Source organism: Dasypus novemcinctus, chromosome 12, assembly GCF_030445035.2.
Source record: "Dasypus novemcinctus isolate mDasNov1 chromosome 12, mDasNov1.1.hap2, whole genome shotgun sequence".
Lineage (NCBI taxonomy): Eukaryota > Metazoa > Chordata > Mammalia > Cingulata > Dasypodidae > Dasypus > Dasypus novemcinctus.
The window spans coordinates 91,332,912-91,355,570 of NC_080684.1; the positions used below are offsets into that span (position 1 = coordinate 91,332,912).

The following is a 22,659-nucleotide window of genomic DNA, read 5'->3' on the forward strand; positions in this document are numbered from 1 at the left end:
AGTAAGTAGCTTCATAATTTACAAAGCTAGTATGATGAGAATTTAGTGACTTCCAGCCAGACCTTTTAAATTTTCATCCTTTTCCAAGAAGAGTAGAATGTACGGCTGCTACTGGCTATGCTCACAACCTTTAAAAGATGCTGTTATCTGTTTGCAAATGACATTCTCCATACCTTTGTTCCCTGAAGGAACTCAGAGTCAAAGAGAACATACTGATAGAGCAAATCTATAGGAGGTAGAATAACAAGTTTTGAATGAATATATAAACCACAGAAATTGTGCTTGGCTATTTCCAAAAGAATCTAAGATAGCTTACAAATGAAAGCACAGTGATGAAAGTACAGCAATAAGGATGAGAACCAACAGAACCCATCTAGTAGAAGGTGGAAGAGGAGGAGCTCACAAGGACCTTAATGGAGCATGTTAGTCTGTAAGGACAGTAAACCAGTTTGATTGCATAAATTTCATTTTCTGACCAACAATGAGTTCTTAAAAGATAACACAGATGCTATTCAAATGACCCATGTACCTGGATGGGTGGACTGTAAGCTAGATAAGTGGGACATGGGGGAAAGATTTGCCTAAGGTAATATAATTGTAATTCAGATAGCTGACTTACTGATAGAGACAACACCATTACACAAGGCGTCCTATAAAGGGAACAAAAAAGATGCTAGGTCCTTCTCCTTTTAATCTCAGGGGAATCCACATACTCTAGAAGCTGCCAACAAATAAATACACAAATGTCAAGTCTGAAATACCCAAGCTTCCACCTGATTTAAATTATGCCTCAAAGAAGATGTATATTCACCTGGAAACACCCAGCAGATGCCCAACTTAATCTGAAGGTGATACTGATTTTTGCATGTGTAAAGTAGAGCAAATATATCTTGTGTTGACTTTTATGGTACCGATTTTGCCCGTAAAGTTAAAGCAAAAGGCAACCTTGAGAATAGTCTGACATCACATAGACCGTTTGCATGATGTGTGGTGTGTTTTTTACATTGTCTGCTCTTTGTGCTTTCTAACATTTGCTCTCACTAATAATAAAAAGTATGGAGATCACCAGTGGGCATTCCAAAGCAGGAATGCAAAGAATGTAGGCATTCTTTCTGCATCTTACATGTTTGTTGTGCTATATTCCTCATAACTTAACCGTTTCTTCTCCCTTTTCACTTTTTTTTTTCTTTTTTTTTTTGAGGTAAAAAAGACGCCATAAAGTCAGAATAGACTAAATTCATTACAATTCTGGGAACATTTATTAAGCAGCTACTCTGTACAAAACACTGCTAGGAAGCTGAGGGAGATTCAGAGGTAACATGACAGTTTCTGCCTTTGGAAAACTCACATTCTAGTGGAGGAGATGGCTATAATAGTTCTAGAATACAAGGTAGAAGGAAACAGTGACAAAATGAGGTCTATGTTGAACTATAAGCACCCAGTAAAAGGAGTAGTTTGTTTTCTCTGGATGCATCGAGGAAGGTTTCACAGAGAAGGTAGCATTTGTACTGATCTTTGAAATTCAAGAGATTTTTTAATAGAAAAAATAGAGGAATGGCCATTCATTCTAGGTGGAGGGAAATTTATTCTTGTTAATAAGATCAATCTTTGGTATTCACATACTACATCTTTCTTCCAAAGAACTTGGGTTATTTTTTTATTTGATTAATAAAATACGTTACCAGATTTATCATTGGGGGAAGCAAGAGCCACAGAACTACCCAAGACATTTCCAAGCCAATGACTAATGATAATCCATTTCCTTTAACAGTTTACAAAATACTTTCACGTACATTCTCTTTCTAGTTTCATAATAAATTTGAGACTAGGAACTTCATTTTCCAGAAACTCAAGAACTTTGCTCTGTCTCCTGTGCTACTGTGTCTGTCTGTTATAGTGTTTACCAGAACACTTCCTAAACATCCTCTTATAGTATTGTACTCATTGGTTGGTTCCCGCAACTGTCACTCTAAGGATGGTCTGCATTCAACCAAGTCTTTATTGTGCTAAGCGTGTACTGTAGCTTTGTCTGATTAACTTTCCTCCTCAAAAATGAGGTCACTTTTCTCCTGGGCCTAAATTGAAAGACATGTGAGTAAAGGATAGGGTTGGAGGTGACGTGGCCAATGAATGGACACTAGACACTTCCTTTTTTCCATCCATAGGGGAGCAGATGTGAAGGACCTGCACCAGGATGGTGGTTAGCAACAGTGGCCCGTGCCAAAGCACTTACCAAAGTGGTGAGACTAAGGTTGGTCATGCCAAGTATTGTTACTGAGCCTGGTGTAGGGTATAGATGTTATTCACTACCAAAACTGTAAAACCACCAATGCAAAAATTAAAATTACATTCCATTTTACCTCCATGCTAGACAAAGCCACTATCTCAAGTTGCTCACCACCTTAGCAGCTTTTCTCAGTGAGATTTCCAAGGACACCTGAGAGATTAGTACTGATTTTCTTCCCATTGAGTACCAATACTGCCATAGTAGTATTCCAAGTAACTTTTATTTTTTTTTACACTTTTAGTATAAAGATTATATTTGTGATAGATATAGGCAAGGGGACTGGCAGTAGACCTAAAGGTCTTAAGAGTTTGGGAATAATCTGAACTCTATAAATCCCATGATGTCTAGCTAGTACAGTGCCTTGTACCCTGTGGTTTCCCCAGTGTGTGATAAAATAATGAAAACAGCTGATTCCCAGAGTTGATGTCAGAGTTTTACTCTATAAAATAGCCTACATGGTTTAAGACTTTAAAGTATACTATATCAATTCCATTTCTTGGCTAGATATCATAAAATTCAGAGCTGGCAAGGAATCCCATAGATACTTTGGGCTATGATTGACTAACTTAAATATTGGAGTACATAACTCCTTTAATACAGAATGATAATTGTAATATTTATCAAACATAAGCCTTAAGGCCCTGAAGCATGAGATTATTTATGGAAAGCTTCATTTGACATTTTATAGGTGAGAGCAGAGGTGGAAAAGGGAATGAAATTCACCTGCCTCTCCACCACCTCTTTCCTTCTATGAATTGGAGAGAGGAGGGAAAAAAAAAAAATCCCCTGCAACTCAATTGTGTGTACTATTAAGGAAGTTCAATGTGGCTAACACAATTGCATTCACCTTAGCTACAGCACACAACTCATATATAAAAATGTAGGCTACTTCAGAAAAGGAGAGAGAGGACTGATTGGTTTAAGCTTAAACTAACCAAGGGAAATAATATTTCAAGTTTTAGTTTTGTTTTGACTTTTCTAATCCCTTTAATTCCTTAATTGGAACCAGAGCTGATTATTCTACCTTACTCCTACCCCAACACTCTTTAACAAGCAACATTGCCTTTTTGTTTATATAGTCTGTCATCAAAATCTATGTTCTGAAATTTATATTTATATAAATAAGTTGTCATTTTCCCATTCCTTCCTTTTTTCATCCACTCCTTAACCAAAAATTGTGGTGTTTTTTTTTCTGCCTACCATTTTATACTATTTGGGACGTGGCTTTCTTACTAAGTGCACCCACTATCATAATAGTTCCCTTATTAATCCAAAGGTTATTTTTAAACTTACTAAGGCTGAAACCAGTGATTTATGATTGAAAATAAATAAATACATAGCCGTTTCCTTGTAAATAAGTTATTTTACTCTTCTTACGAAAATAACAACTGTGATTGCACACATATCTTGTGATGAAATCCTTCTCAGTTACATTTCAGAAACACAATCAATTTTTAAAGCATTGTGAGATCTATTATAGGTCTGAAAGTATAGAGATCGTAATTGTTTTCCTTAGAAAATCCTTTAGGATTGCACTGTCTAATATGGTAACCACTAGCTATATATGACTATTGAACATTTGGAATGTGATTAGTCCAAGTTAAGATGTCCTATAAGTATAAAATATTCACCAGATTTCAAAAAAAATTTAGTACAAAAAAAGTAAAATTTCTTAATAATTGATATGGGTTACATGTTAAAATATTTTTTATATATTGGGTTAAATAAAATATATTATTAAAATTAAATTTACCTATTTTTACTTTTTTAACATGCCTACTAGTGCATTTAAAATTACATATATGGCTTACATTTGTAATTTGCTCATGTTATATTTCTGTTAGACAGTGCTGCTCTTCATCATTAGAATACACTGTTGGGTTGCTTAGAAGTTAAGTTAAAGGAACTTGGATCCAGTTAAGGTAATACACATTTAAAGTGGTAGGGGAGGATTAATTTGAGAACCTCTTTATTCTGTATCTTTAAGTTATAGAGTACCCTACAACTGATTAGCCACCTCTAAGTAGTATGTCATGCTACTTTATATTGCCTTATTGGTAGTCTCTGTAGTATGAGTGTCTACTTTGAGCTCTTAGTTTAGGCAGTAGCCAGAATGGCTTTTGACTGTTAAAGAAACATCAAATAAAGGTAGTGTCCATTGGTTGGTTGCTCACTAAGTTACTACCAAAACTACTTCTTTAACTTTTAAGTGTCTCTAATTGGGAAGAGCACACAAGAACTCCTACTTTACTGCTTTATTCAACAGTGCAGTTGACATGCTGACCTCTTATCAGTATTTCTTTTGCCAGTTTCAGCAACAGAGTAAAGAAGTTCTGTAGATAAATTACCAAGAAATAATAACACTGTCACTTAAGGATAAAACTGAATTCTGTTCTTCCAGCACTATCCCTGACATCTTAACCATGCTGTTTAATGTGAGGTGGGTAGGAAATTAAGAGCTTTGCTGATCTTCTAACAGAATGAAAACAATAATAAAAGACTAATATATGTATATATAGTGCTTATCTCCATTGATTGTTAAAATAGTCCTGTGAACTAAGTAAGGCAAGAATTGTTTAATTTATCGACGAGTAAATGGACTGAAGATTTTAAGTGACTTACCCAAGATCAAGCCTCTGGTTAATGACTCAACCAAGACTTGATTCTGTATTCAGATTCCAGATCTTAGGCTGTTTTGGAAAGTTACCAACACCCCTTAAAAGTTTCATTATTTTAAATAGGAATCTAAATTTCATATAAATGCAATGCACAAGGACAGACAGCATATTTACCTGAGAATAGAATTAAGGTTTGGAGGACAGGTCTTCTTGCTTTGTCATACCATAGTTGAGCTCTTCTCAACTATCAGGCCAGGTGCTAAATAAATAGCATATATCAAAACAAAAACACCTTTATATAAGGAAAACCAATAATATTTCCATGAAATAACTAGAAGGTATAATTATTTTGGAAAAAAAAAAGGAATGATTATGGGTATTCTAACAAACTTACATGATCACACTGAGAAAACCTCCCTTTAATAAGGCTTTTCTATGGGTCTGTTTACACAGTCCCTCAGTTACCTTCACAAAATGGAAGGACATGGCAATGTGGACAGTATACCATTATCCATTTGTCTTAGGAATGATATTTTTAAAATACATATTCTACCTTCCCAGTTGTTCCCAATTCCCAAGTACGATTGTGAGGGCTGAGGGAAGGATCTCAGAATCATTTTTGGAAGATAGAGCTGAAAACCTAAAATTTGCTATGAAAAAGCCACCATACCCCTTCTTCTACTGATTACTGGCTTAGTGAAAGATCACTATAAACAGTCAGTAGTACTAGGAAGCAATTGGATGAAAAATGTAATAAAGATGAAAGATTACCCAGGCCCAAAGGACACTCTTTCATAGTATGTAACTGAAGATGTTAACCAGTCCCAAAGGTTATATTATTATTTCTATGAGAAGAAAAGGAAAAAACATGTATAAGAAAATAAGTTTTTGTGAAATGCATTGCATTTCAGTGGATTATGAACCATTCCAGATGCTGAAATCTTGAAATAAGATACATTGCAAGACATGCAATTATAGCAGACTACAGAGCTCCCTTGTTGGGGCTCTTACAAGCTGCAGTCTAGCAGGCATTTTGGGAAAACTCTGTGTTAATTAAAATGATTTATATACTAACTTTGCATCCCATCTTTCAAATGTTAAAAGAAATTAAATATGAAATGGCTGATTTAAAATGTCAGGGTTCTTTTTTCCAAGCCAACCTTAAGAGCAGGAATCCCTATGCCAAAGAAATGGTTCCCAATTATCCTGTCTTGGGTTTTGTTATACATTGTACAGAAGTCAACAAAACAAGTATGTAACAGAACCTTCCTAAATAGCAGCTACCCTCATTAAAAACAGAGAATTAATCAGGGGTGATTGAAAGAAGCAAGGGGTGATTGAAAGAAGCAATACTCCATAGCATTTCCCCCCCGCCCCCCGACAAACACATACACCTTTTCTTCTTTGTTAATCATAGAACAAAATACGTTTCATAAAAGGATCAGAACTATTATGCAGTACTCAATTAGAGGGAGGTGAATAGGTCTCTAACATGCTATTTTATCAAAAGAGCAGACTGGTGTTTGCATGACTGTTGTTTCATTACAGAGCCTGTCATTAATTCCATGTGTCAATACTGCCCTGTAGTACACAGAGCAGACAAGAAAGAAGAGCCCTTGAAAACAAGGGAATGATTTTTGAGTCGTTATCAAGCTAAGTGGCAAGCGGGAAGCTGAAACTCGTATAGGTAAATTCGAAGGGACTCTTGGGAGATCTGCAAGTGGGAAACAAGAATGCATTTTACCAACTGCTTAATTATGTCCTGTTTTTCAACAAGTACACTTGAATTGAATGCTTTGTTTGTACTGCACAAAAACATGTGCTGTGGGCAAGAGTATTCTCTTGCTTTCAGGTCAAGTAAGGTGTTTTATACACATACACATCTGGCCTATTCTATATTGTGCAATTGGGTATGTCTCTCTGAGTCCCAATATTGCACTGTCATTTCCAGAAGGAAAGAGTCACATAGGTACAGAAGCCCTAAAAAGTGACACCTTCTCTAAGGTTATAAGCAGCTTTATAAGCCCAGGCATCCTAGAATACCATTCTTACAGGGAATTGGTGGCTCAGGAAAATGTTAAAATATATCTGGAAAAAGAAACAGACCACAGAATTTTAAATATGGTGTAAATGCCATGCCTTCCCACCCCTAGATCTTTAAAAAAGTATTTTTTTGGTTTCCATTAGCAGTCCCAAGGGTTAGGCTGGGGCACAAATAGGGTTTCCTTTCTTGGACGTGCTTTATCTGTGTCCTCTTGCCTGGCCAAGCCCTTATAGATTATGGTTCCTTATCGTTTAGTAAGATCAAATTTCTAAATGATGTTTCGTTCCAGTTGAACATTCTTGGAGGCTTATCTCTTCCCTGGCCAGATGCCTGATCAGATGAGAAGCCCGCCATGATACTGTCACAGTGCCTAGAATGGGCTCTTTATCCAGTAGACTTCACTGTACTTTTTGATGATAACGAGGGCAGTCTTAACTTGTGTTAAGGCCTGTGTATAGCATTGAAGGTAAGTATGAAGGAGTTGTTGCTATATAAATATCTTAATCCTGATGTACATTTCAATATCTAGTATCTCCATTTTACCGTGATGTACATTTATGATACCGAGCCATCCTTTTTAGATGGGACCTTCATAAATTTAGGACCAGTAATTCTTCATAATTGGCTTGTTTATTGAGAGCCATGATTGAATTTGGATCCTTCCTTAAAACAGTTGCCATTGCTTTGATTTACCTCTGTAATCATTTTAATCATCTACTCATAGTTTTGTAGGAAGGGTTTGTGGTCTTGGTCTATGCCAGTGACAATTAGGTAGGATGCTGTACTTTACTCTTAGGCTTAGAATATCTTGATTAGAAACAAAGGCTTAGCAACAATGAGTTCTAGTATCTTAAAAACGTATTCTACGTTTGTTAAATAGATCAAAATTATTTAGTAGCCTAATACTTAGACCCCTAGAATAGAATCATGGGGATCATCTTGTCCAACCCCCTCATTTTATAGATGGGGAGACTCAGGTCCAGAGAGGCAAACGGCTTGCCCAAGGACAACCAGCAAGCAAATGGAAGATCTGAGATTAGAATCTAGATCTCCTGATGCCCCACAAATAAGAAGCCCAGTCTGTATCCATTAGTGTTTGGGAATTCCAGTCTGCTTGGTATAAAAGGGGCCTTATTCTGCTAGATCATCAGAATGTCTGATGACATTGACATATCAGGGAAAAAAACAATATGAAAATGATTCCTGACAAATGGTTCCCTACTGTTCTCCATTTATGCCTTGGCCCATATACTATATTCTATTAAGCACCTACTGTGTGCCCTGTCCTATACTAGATACTGGCAAATCACAGCCAGGTAAGACATGGACTCTGCCCTCAAGTTGCTCACAGTCTAGTGGAGAACTAGAAACCCCTGGAAAGCATTGTGTAAAATTTCCTATGGAATATGAATCCCTTTCCTAACTCTGTAAATCTTACTAATGAAAGTAGATCTTTTACCCAAAGATTTAGCTTATCTCTTGTTCAGAGCTTAGAGATTAGGAGTCCCGTAAGACACCATACCTTTCCTCTCTGAGAAGATTCAAGATAGTATCAGGTGCAACTAAATTTAGTGTACAAACATTTATTGAGGATCTGCCATCTGCAAGGCACTGTGCTAGACACATAGGAGTACCTAAATTGAATAAGACATAGAATATACTTTATTTTTAATATGTCAGAGCAGTATTGTTTCATAGCTTTCAAACTTTGTAATGATAATTATTTTTAATAAATATTTTTAAATGGGGTGGGTATCCTTGAAATAGATGACAAAAATATCTCTATATTCAAATCCAGATTTGTCGGTCTAGGATTCAAAGTCTCCATTCAAATCCTCTTCTATACCCCACATCTCTTTTGAGCTTTCTTTTTCCTTTACTTAAGCCAAGCCAGGCTGCTTGCCAATCCCTACACACAACTAACTCTTGCTTCTGTGCCTCAGCCTGACTAATTCTTGCTTCTGAGATTCCCCTCTCTCCATGCGTCCATGTCCATTGCTGCCATTACAGTCTGGCCCCGAGTCCATCTCCTACAAGGAACCTGTGGTCAGCATCCCCATCTCCTCCTGTGTCCCTCCCACATGTACATAGCCCATATGACTGATGGAATAACATTTCTGTGGTATTCATTAAAGCTTCCCATTCTCTGTCCACATCTTGCTGATGTAGATAAAGTGAAACAGTCCAGTATAACCAGGTCATTTACCAGACCTTTTAGGAATGGATATATCAAAGATTTCATTATGGTATTTGTGGACTGTTAGTTGTAGGAGAAGAAGAGGATCAGAAAAATTAGGAGGGTTGTTTGACAAGTGAAACTGGGGTCCATAAAAAGAAAACAGTCACATATCTATAAGTGATCCTTTCTCCTTCCACTCCCAAACAGGACAAGAAACCTCTTTTAAATAGATTTCATATACAATTAGGGTGTATTGATGAAGCATCAAGCTAGAGAAAGCAGGGCTCTGCCTGTTAATCATCTCAAGCTTGTTGATCTGCTGTACTGTAATTCTTTTAATATTGTTTAATGTGTGTGTGTTTTCTCTTCTGACCTGACTAAAAGCTTCTTGAGGACAGGGACCATGTCTTTTATTTGCTTCTACATATTCTTCCCCTACTTATTCCCAAAGAGTACCCTAACAAGCCAGGGGAAACCTTCTCTAAGCAAATAAGGGACAGGAACTGCAATTTGTGAGTTTCCACTACATTCTAGTCACTGCACTCTGAATTTTTTATGTTTAACGGCCTTTTACCCTCGTGACAATTCAGTGAGGTGGGTATTCCTATCCTAATTCTACAGATACAGAAACTGAAATTCAGAACTCAGGACATTGCGGCTAGTGAGTGATGAATCTAGGCTTAAAACCGAAGTCTGTCTGACTCCAAAGTCTATGTGTGCTTTACACTATGCCACAGTAATAACTAACATTTACAAGTTCTTTACAGTTCATAGAACTCTTTCATCTACACTATTTTTATTACTACTGCTGCTGCTACTACTCCTCCTTACAACATCACTAGGAAGTAGGGAGACCTAGTATTATCATCTTCATCCCCATTCCATAGAAAGAGAAACTGAGACTCAGAGACTTGCCCAAGATCACACAGCTGGTAAGTGGAAGGGCCACAACCTCAAACAAACTTCCTGACTCTAGATTTTTTTGTTCTTTCCACTACATCACATCTATGCCTTAATTCATTTGCACAAATATATGATTATGTGGTCAGTTATCACTGATACCTTTCCTGCAGAAATGTCAATAATCCCAAGCATCACATGGAGCAAGTGTGGCAAAAGAACTAATTCATACCTTCAGAGGAGCTTCTGTTATTAATGGAGGGGTCATACAAAGCACCCAAGGAATAAATGCATGAGAAGAATCAGTTTACAAGTAAGAATTAAAATATGAGGCCCTTTGTTCCATACATGAATTCCCATAATTAGGCAGTAAAACTAATGTAATGTACTTAATTATTTCCATTGTAAAATTGGAGTAGGGATGACGCCAACAGACTTGATTTGAAAATATTCCATCAGGGTGTGAGTGAGAACATGTTAGCTACTTCATACAAGTTGGTAGCCAGCTGCCCCAGTATCATTCTATTATCAGAGAGAGGCAGCAGAATTAGGCTGAGGGGTGATGGTCTGCCCACCGTCACTGTCCTTGATAGAATTCCTCTAGCTCCATCTGCCATTCCTATCTCTACCTATCCCTACTCTTTCCCCTGTACCCCACCTCACTGTGCCCTCAGTCCTCAGTCCTTTGGACTTTTGAGCTGTTTTACATCCCTTAATGTTTCATTCCCAGATTGACCCACTTCTTCTTTTGCACTGATTATTATAACATGTCCAATGTCACAAAGTCCTTCTGCACAATCAGAGCCAGGAAAATGTATATTATAACCATAGATCTGCATTGTATATCAATACTAGAGAGAAGTTTTAATGAGAGATTATTTTTAGGTAACCACTGAGCATTTCTACCTGGTTGTCTTGCAAACACCTCAAGATCTTCATGGCCTAGCATCTACCACCAAGCCTACTCCTGTGTTCTTCATCCAGCAAATTGTATCACCATCCCCTTAGTCATCCAGGTTGGAAACCACATGGGCACTCTCCTCTTACTCTCCTTCACCAATCTTCCTGCCCTTCCAGTGGGTCACCACATATACCTGAAAAATGGTACTTTTTTGTCCCACAACCGCAGCCTTAATCCAAGTCTCTGTCTCCTCTCACACTATTAAAGAGGCCTCCTAATAATTTGTCTGTCTACTACCAGTTTTTCCCTATTCCAGCGTGTCTGTCATACTGCTGCTAGAGTTACTTTCCTATAAAACAAACCTGATCAGGCACTCTTCCCAAAATGAAATCAAAGCTCCATATTTTGACATTTAAGACAGTTGACTGTTGGACCGTAAACCACCCTTGCAACCTTATCTCCCTGCCACTTCTTCACTGAATCCACACTCCCCAAACACTGGGTCCTTTCACAGCTTCATGAGGGCACAGTAATAGAAAAGATGAGTTGCCACAATCCAAAAGAGTCTGCAGAATCACACAAGTAGATGGGACCATACGGAGCTCTTTACATAGTCCCCTTTGCCTGAAACACTCTGTGCCCTTCGTTGCCTGGCATTTGATACCTCATTGCCATCTTCCCCAAGCAGTTTGATCTATGCTTCATCTCAAGGGCTGCCACAATTCTTTGTTCACAGTTCAGTTACCCTATTATGTTCTAAGTTCTTTTTCATATATTTGTTTCTCCTGCTCCTCAAGGCAGCATTAGTGTCAAACCCAGTATATGACCTAATTCCTGGCACATAGTTATTGAACAAACAATGAGCAAACATTAAACAGATGAAGTCAGAGTGTGCTCCTCCAGTGAGTTAGGGAAGTTAATCCAGATGTGGTATACTGGAAAGAGCACTGGACTAGGACTCGGGAGATCTATGTCACAGGTCCAACCCTGCCACTAGATATCTAGGGTAAGTCACTCAGTTTCCCTTATTAAATGAGGGGGTTGGACTAAATGATCTGTAAATGATCCTTTACAACTTTAAATTCTATGATTTCGACCCCATATCTTGGATCAGGAAACAAGTTTCCTACTTCATAACATTCAGAAGCCTCAACTTAGCCAGACAGCCATCCACATTTCTCAAATAAATTTTTCAAACTCAGAAATAGTCTTCTGATTCTAGACAGAGCTAATGATTAAGCTCCAGTTGGCTTATCCAGCAGTCACTGAGGTGTTTCTTACCCGTACCCGTATGTTTCCCCATGCATGTAACACCATCACACTGTTGTATGATGGTCCATTCCCAGGAGTGAGACTTTCTTTGTGCTAGTCTAGGCAACAACAGCAGGGAGGCAGAGGGAAAGGACATTTTATTCTCTTCACTCCAGATCCCAGCATTACAGTGGATGCCATGTAGATTCTTGGTTATACACATGTTTTCAAGGAGTGATGCCTGTTTCTATGAGAAATAAGTTTTAAGCAACTTGTGTGCCTTTTCAAAGCTGCTAAGTATACTACTGACCTTTTCTAGATGGGAGTACTGGAGTTAGTCAGCTCAACAGGTACATTCATCATAATCTCCGTGAAATAAATAAGAGCCTATGAAAAGATTAAATAAATCTTTCTTAATGCTTTTTGATTGGCTTAATCAATAATTAATCATCTTTAGATGAGACTGTAACTCGTGGAGTAGATATAATTGGATTAGCTGAAAAAAGGCAGTTGGGGAGCTTTGAAGAGATTAAAATGGCTGTCAATCCCATAATTAAACTGCCACAAATAAAAGCAATGGTGTTAATAATAAAAGGAAAGAAAGAGAGCGAGCAAGAGAACGAAAGAAAAGGGAGGGAGAAATTTGGAGGCCAACTGATTTGAAATGAATCAACTATCAAGTACTTATGTATACTAGAAATTATGGGGGCAAAATTAACTTGACGAATTTATCCATTGAATAAAATGCACACATATCAAACAGCCATTTAGTTGTATGCCTGGTCCACTGGGGGCAGGTGAAATTGGCAGCTTCAACTTTACTAAAATAAAATGAATCCACAAAAGGAAAAAAAAGTTAATTATTAAAAACAGAAGAGACCTGCCCCTTGTCCTGAGCCCATTTAGACCTTGACTTTTCATACTTCTAATTGGCTTAGAAGGTTTGGGCTGTGTGAATGAAGTCTTTTATCTCCCTCTTTTTCTTTCCATGCCCCTTTCATCTTTCCTGTTACAAACACACAGAGAGAGCTTGAGGAAAAATACTTTGGTTTTTAAAGACTTCTTTTTAAAAGGATGTGGATTTGGGCTGTGGGGAGGAGGGGTGTGTGTGTGATGCTGGTGAATACTTTTTTTCCTCTCTCTTTTATCTCCTTTTCCAGAGAGGAGTTGCTTAAACCAATGGGACTAAAACCTGATGGGACAATAACGCCTTTGGAGGAAGCACTCAACCAATACTCCGTCATCGAAGAGACCAGCTCCGACACAGACTAAAAGCATCACCTGCTCAACTCCCAATATTGCTTTTATCAGCATCTTTTCTCTGTAGCTCCAGGGGAATCTTTTCTCTAAAACATTTATGCCCTTGCTTTGGCTAGAAACACATTAACTGGTTTACTCATTGAGAATCCAGCATATTTAAAAGAGGTGATCCTGTGTTTTTTGCAATATTGAGGCAATCATACAGAGCTGCAGTGCAGGGGAGTTACAGGGGCTAGAAGCAGGAAAAAATTCCATTTCATCAGGATGAAACTGAAGGAAAATTTCTATAAAGCAGCCCTGGTTGAATCTGGCGATTCTGTTTATCAAGATTTTCAACAGATTTTGTTCTGTCCTTCCTCTCACTTGTGTGAGCCACCCCTTCTGAATCTCTCCAGCAGACAGAGGCAAGTGAGAAGCAGAATGAGCTGTTAAATAAGGGCTGAGGCAAGGACTCGTTAGATCAGGACTGGCTAAATGGAAGCCAAGCAGCTGCTCCATAAACCTAGTACTACTCTTCATTTCAGTTTTTCATAAATACATAGAAACACACACAAACACACATACAGCCCCAGACTTAAAAACTGACTACCATCTAAAGTTTATATATCGCTTATTTAGAACTTCAGACTACATCTCTCTATAAAAAAAATTATAAATGATGGTTTAGTTCTCAGGCAGCTACAATGCCTATTTATTTCCTAATGTACCTGAACACTAGTACCGTAGAACTGAACCACTGTCTGCATCATTGGATGGGGAGCATGCATTCTGAAGTCAAACTTGGGGTGCCAAGAATATATATCCTCCAGTCTAGCAGAGGGAATGGCGGCCCCCTGAGCATTGGAAATCCTTTTGTGCTTCCGCTGGGGCTGGGGGAGACAGCAGCACCCATTTGTACATAAAGTCATTCATAAGTCCCATGTTTTAAATTGGGGACTGTGTGTATTTGTGTGTGTGTGTATTCTACCTTTCTACCATATGTGATTGGTTTAATAGTAACTTTATTTATTTAAAAAAAAATGAAACACAAATAGTTACTGTTAAACTGATTAAGGCTGTTTATTTTTACTTTTAGAATTGGTCATATGAAGAAGTAGAAGATGAATCATGCAATAGTGGGCCTAGTGATCAGTGGCTAAAGTTGAAAAGGGGTTGGTTTCCTTTTACATATATATATGTATATACATACATATATATAAACAGATAATGTGCTTAACCACTGCCTTTTAAAACTTTAAATAAAACATTGGGGTTGATTCAATTTAGACATCTGTGTGTATTTCTTTGTAGATACATGAGATAAACAATACTGTTTCACAGTTCATGTTTTTTCCAAGTGTTTTTACATCCATTATCTCACTTGTCATACTAGCTTTTGACAAACTTAAGATAGGAAAAGTACATGAAATATTAGTGAAAATATCATTTACCCAAAAGGCACTTCCCTGGCAAAGTAGTAAATCAGGAGGTGGTTTTAAAGGGCTTTTGAGCTGCCAGAAGACATACCAGAAAGTTTCTTGCAATTTATTAATAGGAGAGATTCTCAAGAGCATCACTCTTGGCCTCTTTATCATAATTTGCATATATTTATAACGTTTAGTTATGTTATCTACCTTTCAAGCCCACAAAAAATCACAAAAGGGCTGCTAGACTAAAATCAGGCATACTGAAATAAAAGAAAAAAAAAAAAAAACTGGGTAGGGAGATAGAGAAGAATAGAAAACAACTATTCAAGGCATAGCATATCTGGGTCTCTCTTTTTACCAAAGGACATACCAGTTGACCCAGACAGTATTTCTGTACTACAGTATAGCCCATGGACTGATTGTCATAATGAGGACCCTGAGTTTCTTTTAAAAAGTTCAGTTATAGCCAGAATACAGTATGAAAGCCTATGAAAAATACAATCCATTTTAGGACTTGGGGGGTAAATTGTTGGAATAGAGATTGTGGGTAACCCATGTTTTAACTGGCATCAAATCAAGTAAAGATTGGCAATTTATAATTTTAGATTTAAGTGCAAAACGTTTAGGGGGAAAAGTATTTTTATATCATTCTAAAAATGCATTTTTAAACTATATTTCTAATTTCCACAATCAAATAGCTGTGGTATGAATGTCAGATTGCCTAAATGAAGACATGTTTAATGAAATGCCTTTCTACCAGCTTTATGCAGAGTAAATGTTTGGACAGTCCTGTTTAAGTAGCTGTGCAGTTCTGTTTTTAATGAATTCTGTTTCGTTCTGAATTTCCTTGCTCTGGGCATTAAGCTTTGTTTTTGAAGAGAATTTGCAGGGACAGAAGATGAGTGACCTCTAAAACCTACTTCTTGAGTTGCACACAGAAAGAGAACTAACATCTGTTGAATGCTTACTACATGCTGAGCTTTTTATGTATGTTATCTCATGTAACCCCCGTATGAGAGATCATCTCTAGAAAGCTTGAGTAAGTTCCCAACATCACACAGATGGTAAGAGTCCAACTCTGGCTGGCTCAACTCCCGCACTACACCTTCCTGTCCCCCACACTCCCACACTGCCTACCTTGAGCCCACTCTGTGCCTCCTATGGCTTTGGAAGGCTAGGAGCCCTACCCTTGGAGACAGAGTAGGGTGAGGTAGTGGTAGTTCTCAGGCCGTTTTAAGCAATAAGTATTTCAGTGGAACTGGTTTCAAAGAACTCATTAAGCAAGGATGTGTCCTGGAGTTGAAGTGCAAGTAGGAAACTTGCTCAATTACCACTAGGTTTCAATGCAGACTTGGAATACTGGAGAATAGGATTTCCCCAGACGTCAGCCTAGCATTGGTGATGCAGTGGGGATGAACAGGTGTTTACTGGGTACCACTTTGCAGGCACCTCTGGCCATGCACCTCCTGACCTCTGAAGCAGAATATGGAAAAGTGTGTCCTAACATAAGGCATTTGAGCCACTTTCTTTAGAATAACAATCAACAGACATCTGTGTCCCTTTCACACACCCAGTGGCCCTGGGAGCTGGCAGGGCAGTTGCTATTATCCCTCCTTTATAAACAAGGAAACAGACTGAGGCATTACAAGTGACTTCAAATGCCCTCTCACTACATCCATACTAGGTATCACCTGCATTGATTTCCTTTATCCCCCAATTATAAAAGTAAATATATGTTCATTGTGTAAAGTTTGGAATACGCAGATGATCATAAAATTCATACAAAATTCCACAACCCTGAAATAATCACTTAATATTTTAGTATTTCCTTCCTGTATTTTTCTACGCATATATAATTTATTTTACTACAAGATGGGGATCATGCTGTATTTACATACTGTGAGCATCTTCCCACTTCAAATAAATACTATTCAAAATGCACGGCTATATGATATTTCCATTATATGAACTGTGGCAAACACTGCTAGTTGCCTCTTCAATATTCTTCCTTACTAATAGACAAGACACCATGACCAACTCCCTCTCCCCAAAAAAAGGAAAATGTGCCTGATGCCTGCTATTCTGGAAGGCATCGTAAGCACTGTCAGCCCTGGAGAGCAGCAGGAAATAGGAATGAGTGTGAGAGGAGCAGACATGCATCTGCCATACTGCACCACTCATGCAGAATTCCCAGCAGCACAAAATATTGACAGCTAGATTACAGGTCTTTTTTTTTTTTTGTCAAGGAGTGCTCTCAGAAAGGAGCATGGGAACCAGAGGACTTAGACAAGTCTGCATGTTAAAACAAACAAAAAGGACAGTATGTCCATCACGTTCCCTGCTGTATAGTCCAGTTACTAGTATTAGTTTTCTTGGAGACATTATTCACTACAATTCCCGGGTAGATGGGGGTGCATAAGATGGGGAGAGACTGGCACTATTATCTCAAGAAAAGCAAGGCAATACCTGTCAGAACTATTGGGTTTGTGAGGAGCACAGTGTGGAGAAGGAATAAATGAATGGTGTCCCAGGAGCAAATTGTATGGGTGAGGGAGGGACAGATTTTCGCAGTTGCCATAAGGGAGAAGATTCTGAAAGGGAGCAGTTTCTAGAGAGGATTTTAGAGGTGTGAGTGATGCATGTGCCCAGCCCCTGCACTACACTTTTAAGAATTGTCAGAGGCTTTCTTACCTTAAAGGGGTGGTGTGGGTGAGAGCAGTAAGCCTCTAGGAATGAAGTTCTTTCCCATGCAACTAGAATGCTATTAGTTATGAGAAAAATAGTCCTTCCAGCTGGTTAAGAAAAGCTGTCCTAGAGAAGAGGTCAGAATTATTCTCCAGGCTTCTGGAGCCATGTTGGTATTTACTGCTACGCAACACAGTGAAGATCTTGGACTATAGCCTCCTGCTACATCCAAGTCTTGCAGCACTTACATGTCTTTTCTAACTAAGTCTTCATAAGTGTTACATACTACTATTGTATTATAATAACCCCCATTTCAGATAAGAAAACTAAGACAGAGAGATGCTAAGTACTGTGTTCAAAACACACAGTAAGCAGCAAAATTTGAACCGAAGCCTGTCCGATACCAAAGTCCATGTAAACATTTTGCTATCACTGTAATTGAGAAAGAAAAGGTTTTTTTTTATTATTTGGAAGAAAAAGAAACTGAAATGGGAACACCATAATTGGGAAAGTAATTTTAACATCTTTTCTCAACTAAAGGCTATCTTCATTTCCATCTCTGCTATGCATACAATCTCATTCAGGAGCTAGTCTTAAAGAGAGGCCCATATTCACAAGTACACCCATCCAAATCGATTTGTTCAGGAAACATTTATTGGGCATCTGCTATGTGCTGGGCACTGTTTAAGGTGCTTGGGGATGCAAACTTGACGAAATCAAAGTCTCTCCTCCAAAGTACACATAATGTGAGAAGACATAACCAAAGCCTGTACTAAGTGTTATAGGATGCCAGGAGGCAGGTAGGCGTGAGTCACAAAGTTTCATGGATGGAGACATTTGAACTGAGCATGAGTTTGCTGTGTAAAGGAAAAAGGCCGTTCCTGCCAAAAGAATTCATTCAAACAAAACAAAATGTACATGAAAGTTTTCGTAAGAAGTTACGTATGACTGAGACAAGGGATCCCATATCTTAGGATTGAACACATGAGTTGTAGCATTTCAGGCAAGGAAAAGGACACACCAGAAAGAACACTCTGGCTACAGTATACAGGATGCACTGGAGAGAAGGACAGACAGTAAGAAAAGAGACCAGATAGAAAACGTGCACCAGGACATGTGAGAGGTGATCAGGCATGCACTAGAGCAGTGGCAGTAGGTGTAGAAAGGAGAGGATGGATTCAAGAAACACTTCAAAGCTGGAATAAACACAATTTGGTATTGGGGAAAAGCAAGAAAGAGTTCATTTAAATGCAGAGGAATGAGAATGACTTTAGGAAAAAAGGACTCAAACACTGGCATTTGAGAACAGGAGGGTAGAACTAAGATTTATTTATTGCAAGGAGTCTGCAAAATTTGTATGACCACAAAGCATCATTTATATACTGAATAAACAATGTCTTCAACATGCAAGTACTCCTATTTTACAAGTACTGCATATATTCATGTTGATGTGATAAATAAAATTCATTTATAATCATTACTGAATTCATAGTATTCTCTTGCTCAACTGTATTTTCTAAGTCAGAAAATAATAATAAACAACTATCATGCAGAAAAGATGCTCAAAAGTTGACAGTACTTTTTAATTTTTTCTCATAATTCAAAAGACTTAGAACTCTAGATAACAAGTATCAGAAACTCAAACTAGCTTACTTGTGAAAGAACACTGGAATTTTTTTTTTGTCACAGAAATTAGAGATGAACAATGAAGCTGAGGAAAGACTGGAGATGTAGCTGGGTCTGTTACAACTGAAGCCTGAGTGTTGATATATTATAAGGAATGAAAAAGGAATTTAGAAGATCCTTTTTTCACAACAAATTATGACTTTTCAAGCCTATTTATTATTTTATTTTCAAAGTTAGTTAAAAACTAAGCATAATTTTTCTTGCTTTTTTATTTCTAAATTCCTTCCTTCTGCACCTCTGCACCCATAGGCTCACAAGGAATAAGGTCATGAACTCATGAAAGAAAAATAAACATTGATAGATTTCAAAAAACACTGCCTCATTTTACCCAAAAAAAATTTTTTTAACTTTGGAAACTAAAAAATATGGTTTAATCTCTGTCATTTCTATGTGAATAAAAGAGTTACTATCATGGTATTAAATGAATTTTCATACCAAAAATACATTAAACAGTGGAAACTAATGAACTAAATTTCATACCAAAAGTTAATGTTAGGGAAGCAGATGTGGCTCAAGTGATAGAGCTTCTGCCTATTATATGGGAAGACCGGGGTTCAATCTCTGGGGCCTCCTGGTAAAAAAAAAAAAGAGAGAGAAAAGCATGCCTACGCAATAATCCAGTGCCCTTGTGGCGAACTGAGTGCCTGCACGGCAAGCCGAGTGCCCACACAAGTGCCCATCCAGCGAGCCAAGTGCCCCTGTGGCAAGTTGAGGGCCCATGCAGCGAGCCATTGCCCACGTGGCAAGCCAAGTACCTGCGCAAGTGAGTCACACTGCAAGATGATGACACAAGAGACAAAGGAGATAGTCAAGGTGAAGCGCAGCAGAAACCAGTAACTGAGGTGGTGCAGGTGACAGGAAACTGCTCTCCACATCAGAGGTCCACAGGATTAAATCCCAGTGAATCCTACAGGAGAAAAATGAGAAGACAAAAAGAGAAACAGATACAGAAGATCCCACAGCAAATGGACATGACAGCAAAAAACAGCAGGGTGGGGAAATGGGGAGGAGAAGGGGAGGGGGGAAAGTGTATGTGAGCCAAACAAGGGCACGTTCAACAGTGAAAATGAAGAAATGGTTGTGATGATTAAGTTCATATGGTAACTTGGCGAGGTTATGGTGTGCAGTTAGTTGTTTGGTCAAACAAGCACTAGCCTGATTGTTATTGTGAGGGTATTTCATGCATTTAAATCATTGGTCAACTGATTGCATCTATGTCTCATTACGTAAACAATCAACAAAGGGATGGCCTTCAACAATGTGAGAAGTCGCATCCAACCAGTTAAAGGCCTTGAAGAGCGCTATGATCATTTCAGCAGTCAGAAAATTTTCTAATTTCACTTCAGTCAGTCAGCTTCTCCTGGGGAATTCATCGGAGTCCCCAGTTTGCAGCCTGACCTGCAGAATTCAGACTTGCCAATCCCCATGGCCGCATGTACCAATTCCTATAACAAATCTCTTACTATTTACATATGTATCTCCTGGCAGTTCTATTTCTTAGGAGAACCCTGACTAATACAATAGTGCATCTGTATGAGCCAAACGTGAGCCACAAAAGTACATTTTAAAGTACATATATGTGAGAAGAAATTAAAAAGTAATTATAATTGGAGACACTTCTGGTTAAATAAAGCAGCTTGAACATATGTGTTTCCCTTGACAGCCTCCTAAAAACCCTCCAAATTTCGGAGTAAGGCTTAAACCCAACAGAACAATGAGAATGAGAAAGGAGACCACAGTAGAAAATTTCGGAAACTGGAAATGTGAGCAAGAGTTAACTTAACTTAGAATCAAAATATCAAAAGCTAAGGGCCTACAAGAGCAAGGGGATCCAAAAGCAAGAGATTTGTTTGTACTAAAATTAGCTTATACCAGCTCATGAAAGCCAATTGTTAATTTTTTAGAATTTTGTATACTTAAATTATATTAAAAACATGTAAGAAATACTAAAAATTTCTCACTTTCTAATTATTTTATCACATTTTAAAATTATCTGTGTTCTTGAGGTTATTGACAGCCGTTATCTGTAAAATGGAAATATTCTCTTTCCAACTCCATGTTCAGTGACATCATGTTGGTAGCTTGAAATCAGCTACAGAAATCAGCAAATACTACAAATCAGAGATTTGTTCCCTTGGAAAGCCACTTATACATTTTACCAGCATATCACTGTTATATACTCTGCAGAATGCCAGAGAGACTTAAGAATCAGAGATGCCAGGTGCTTCTGAGAATAAGGGTGTAAGTGGGGTTAAAAACGGACAATCAGTTTCCATTCCCCTCCCCTCCCCACTCCCCTGCCCTCCCACACATACACATACAACAGCCAGTGAAGGTAAAAACCCGAACAGAATGAAATGACACCCAACTGTTCATTAAAAACTTGCATTAGTAGTATCAGATGACAAGACAGAGCTCTTACATGAAGCTTGTAAAATGGTAACCTGCATTCTCAGAACTCAGACGTTTGTTTTTTTAAATTAAAAATTAAAAAAAAAAAAAAAAAAAAAAAGCCTGGCAAAAATCTCTGGAGAAGGACCTGCATTTTGTTCCTAGACTTTAAGTATCACAACTGAGTGAGACTGGATGGTACCTGGGAGCAAGCCAGTGACAGGAGGATCAGGAAACTGAAGGTACAGAGCTTCAGCCTTACACCTTCTGTTTGTTTCCATTTTGTTTTCTCTTATTTTTTAAATAAGTATTTTTAAAAATTCCCTCCTGTCTTATCTATGTTTAGGGGAACCAAAGGAGGAAAGGTTTCTCTAAGCTTGTACCCAAGTGCCAGGCCTGCGGTCAAGGATGCCATTGTTGTCATCATCACAAAGCAAAGTGGTAGCAGCAGAAATTGAACTGAGAACCATGGGGAAGGGGAAACTCAAAGACCAGAATTATGGGCAGTCCTCTTTCCCAGAGAAATCTTCTTCCAAATTTAAATCTTAGAGATCCTCAAGGATATTTTCTTACAGAAGTGGCCCTCCTTTTCATTACCCTCCCTACACAAAAAGTCTAGTACATTTCACACTGTTGCCTTCTCCCGTGCAAAACACATGGTAGGTAGACTCTCAAGAAAGAAGATCTGTGCAAATATGACCAGTATTACCTCACTGGTTACTCTCCTCAATAGTAAGGATTCTTTGACCTTTAAACTGATGAGAAAATTGAGGCTCAGAAAGATAATGTATCTTGTCCAGAGTCACAAAGCTGGAAGTGGCAGAGCAGGGATTTCATGCTTATCTGTATTGCTCCCGAATTATATTTTAAGTGACTATACCATACTGTCTCATAAACTGATTTACAGTTGATTGTCAAGAAACTTGTACTAACAACTATTGCTCTCTCTTGTGTGTGTGGAAGGAGGGGAGGGGAAGTAAAGTGATCCTCCACCAGGCTCCACGTCTCATCTCCAAGTCCTCAGCTGAGGCACTAGTTCCTTTGTTGGAAT

At 38.2% G+C, this 22,659-nt stretch overlaps 1 protein-coding gene across 13 annotated transcripts in view; it reads left to right on the forward strand.

The window, feature by feature from the left end:
• RIC8B (RIC8 guanine nucleotide exchange factor B) overlaps positions 1–14,701 on the forward strand; it is a 116,776-nt gene extending 102,075 nt beyond the window's left edge. For 3 of the 13 annotated variants that reach the window (XM_004473297.4, XM_004473293.4, XM_071219044.1), the window contains one exon: positions 13,341–14,701. In XM_004473297.4, coding sequence (XP_004473354.1) covers positions 13,341–13,452 — 112 coding nt within the window. In that variant the 3' untranslated portion in view covers positions 13,453–14,701. Of the gene's footprint in view, positions 1–699; positions 849–2,165; positions 6,593–7,238; positions 7,416–13,340 lie in introns of those variants that run through there. The other 10 variants (XR_011650302.1, XR_011650303.1, XR_011650300.1 and 7 more) reach the window with 10 other exon arrangements.
• The last annotated feature ends 7,958 nt before the right edge of the window (positions 14,702–22,659 follow it).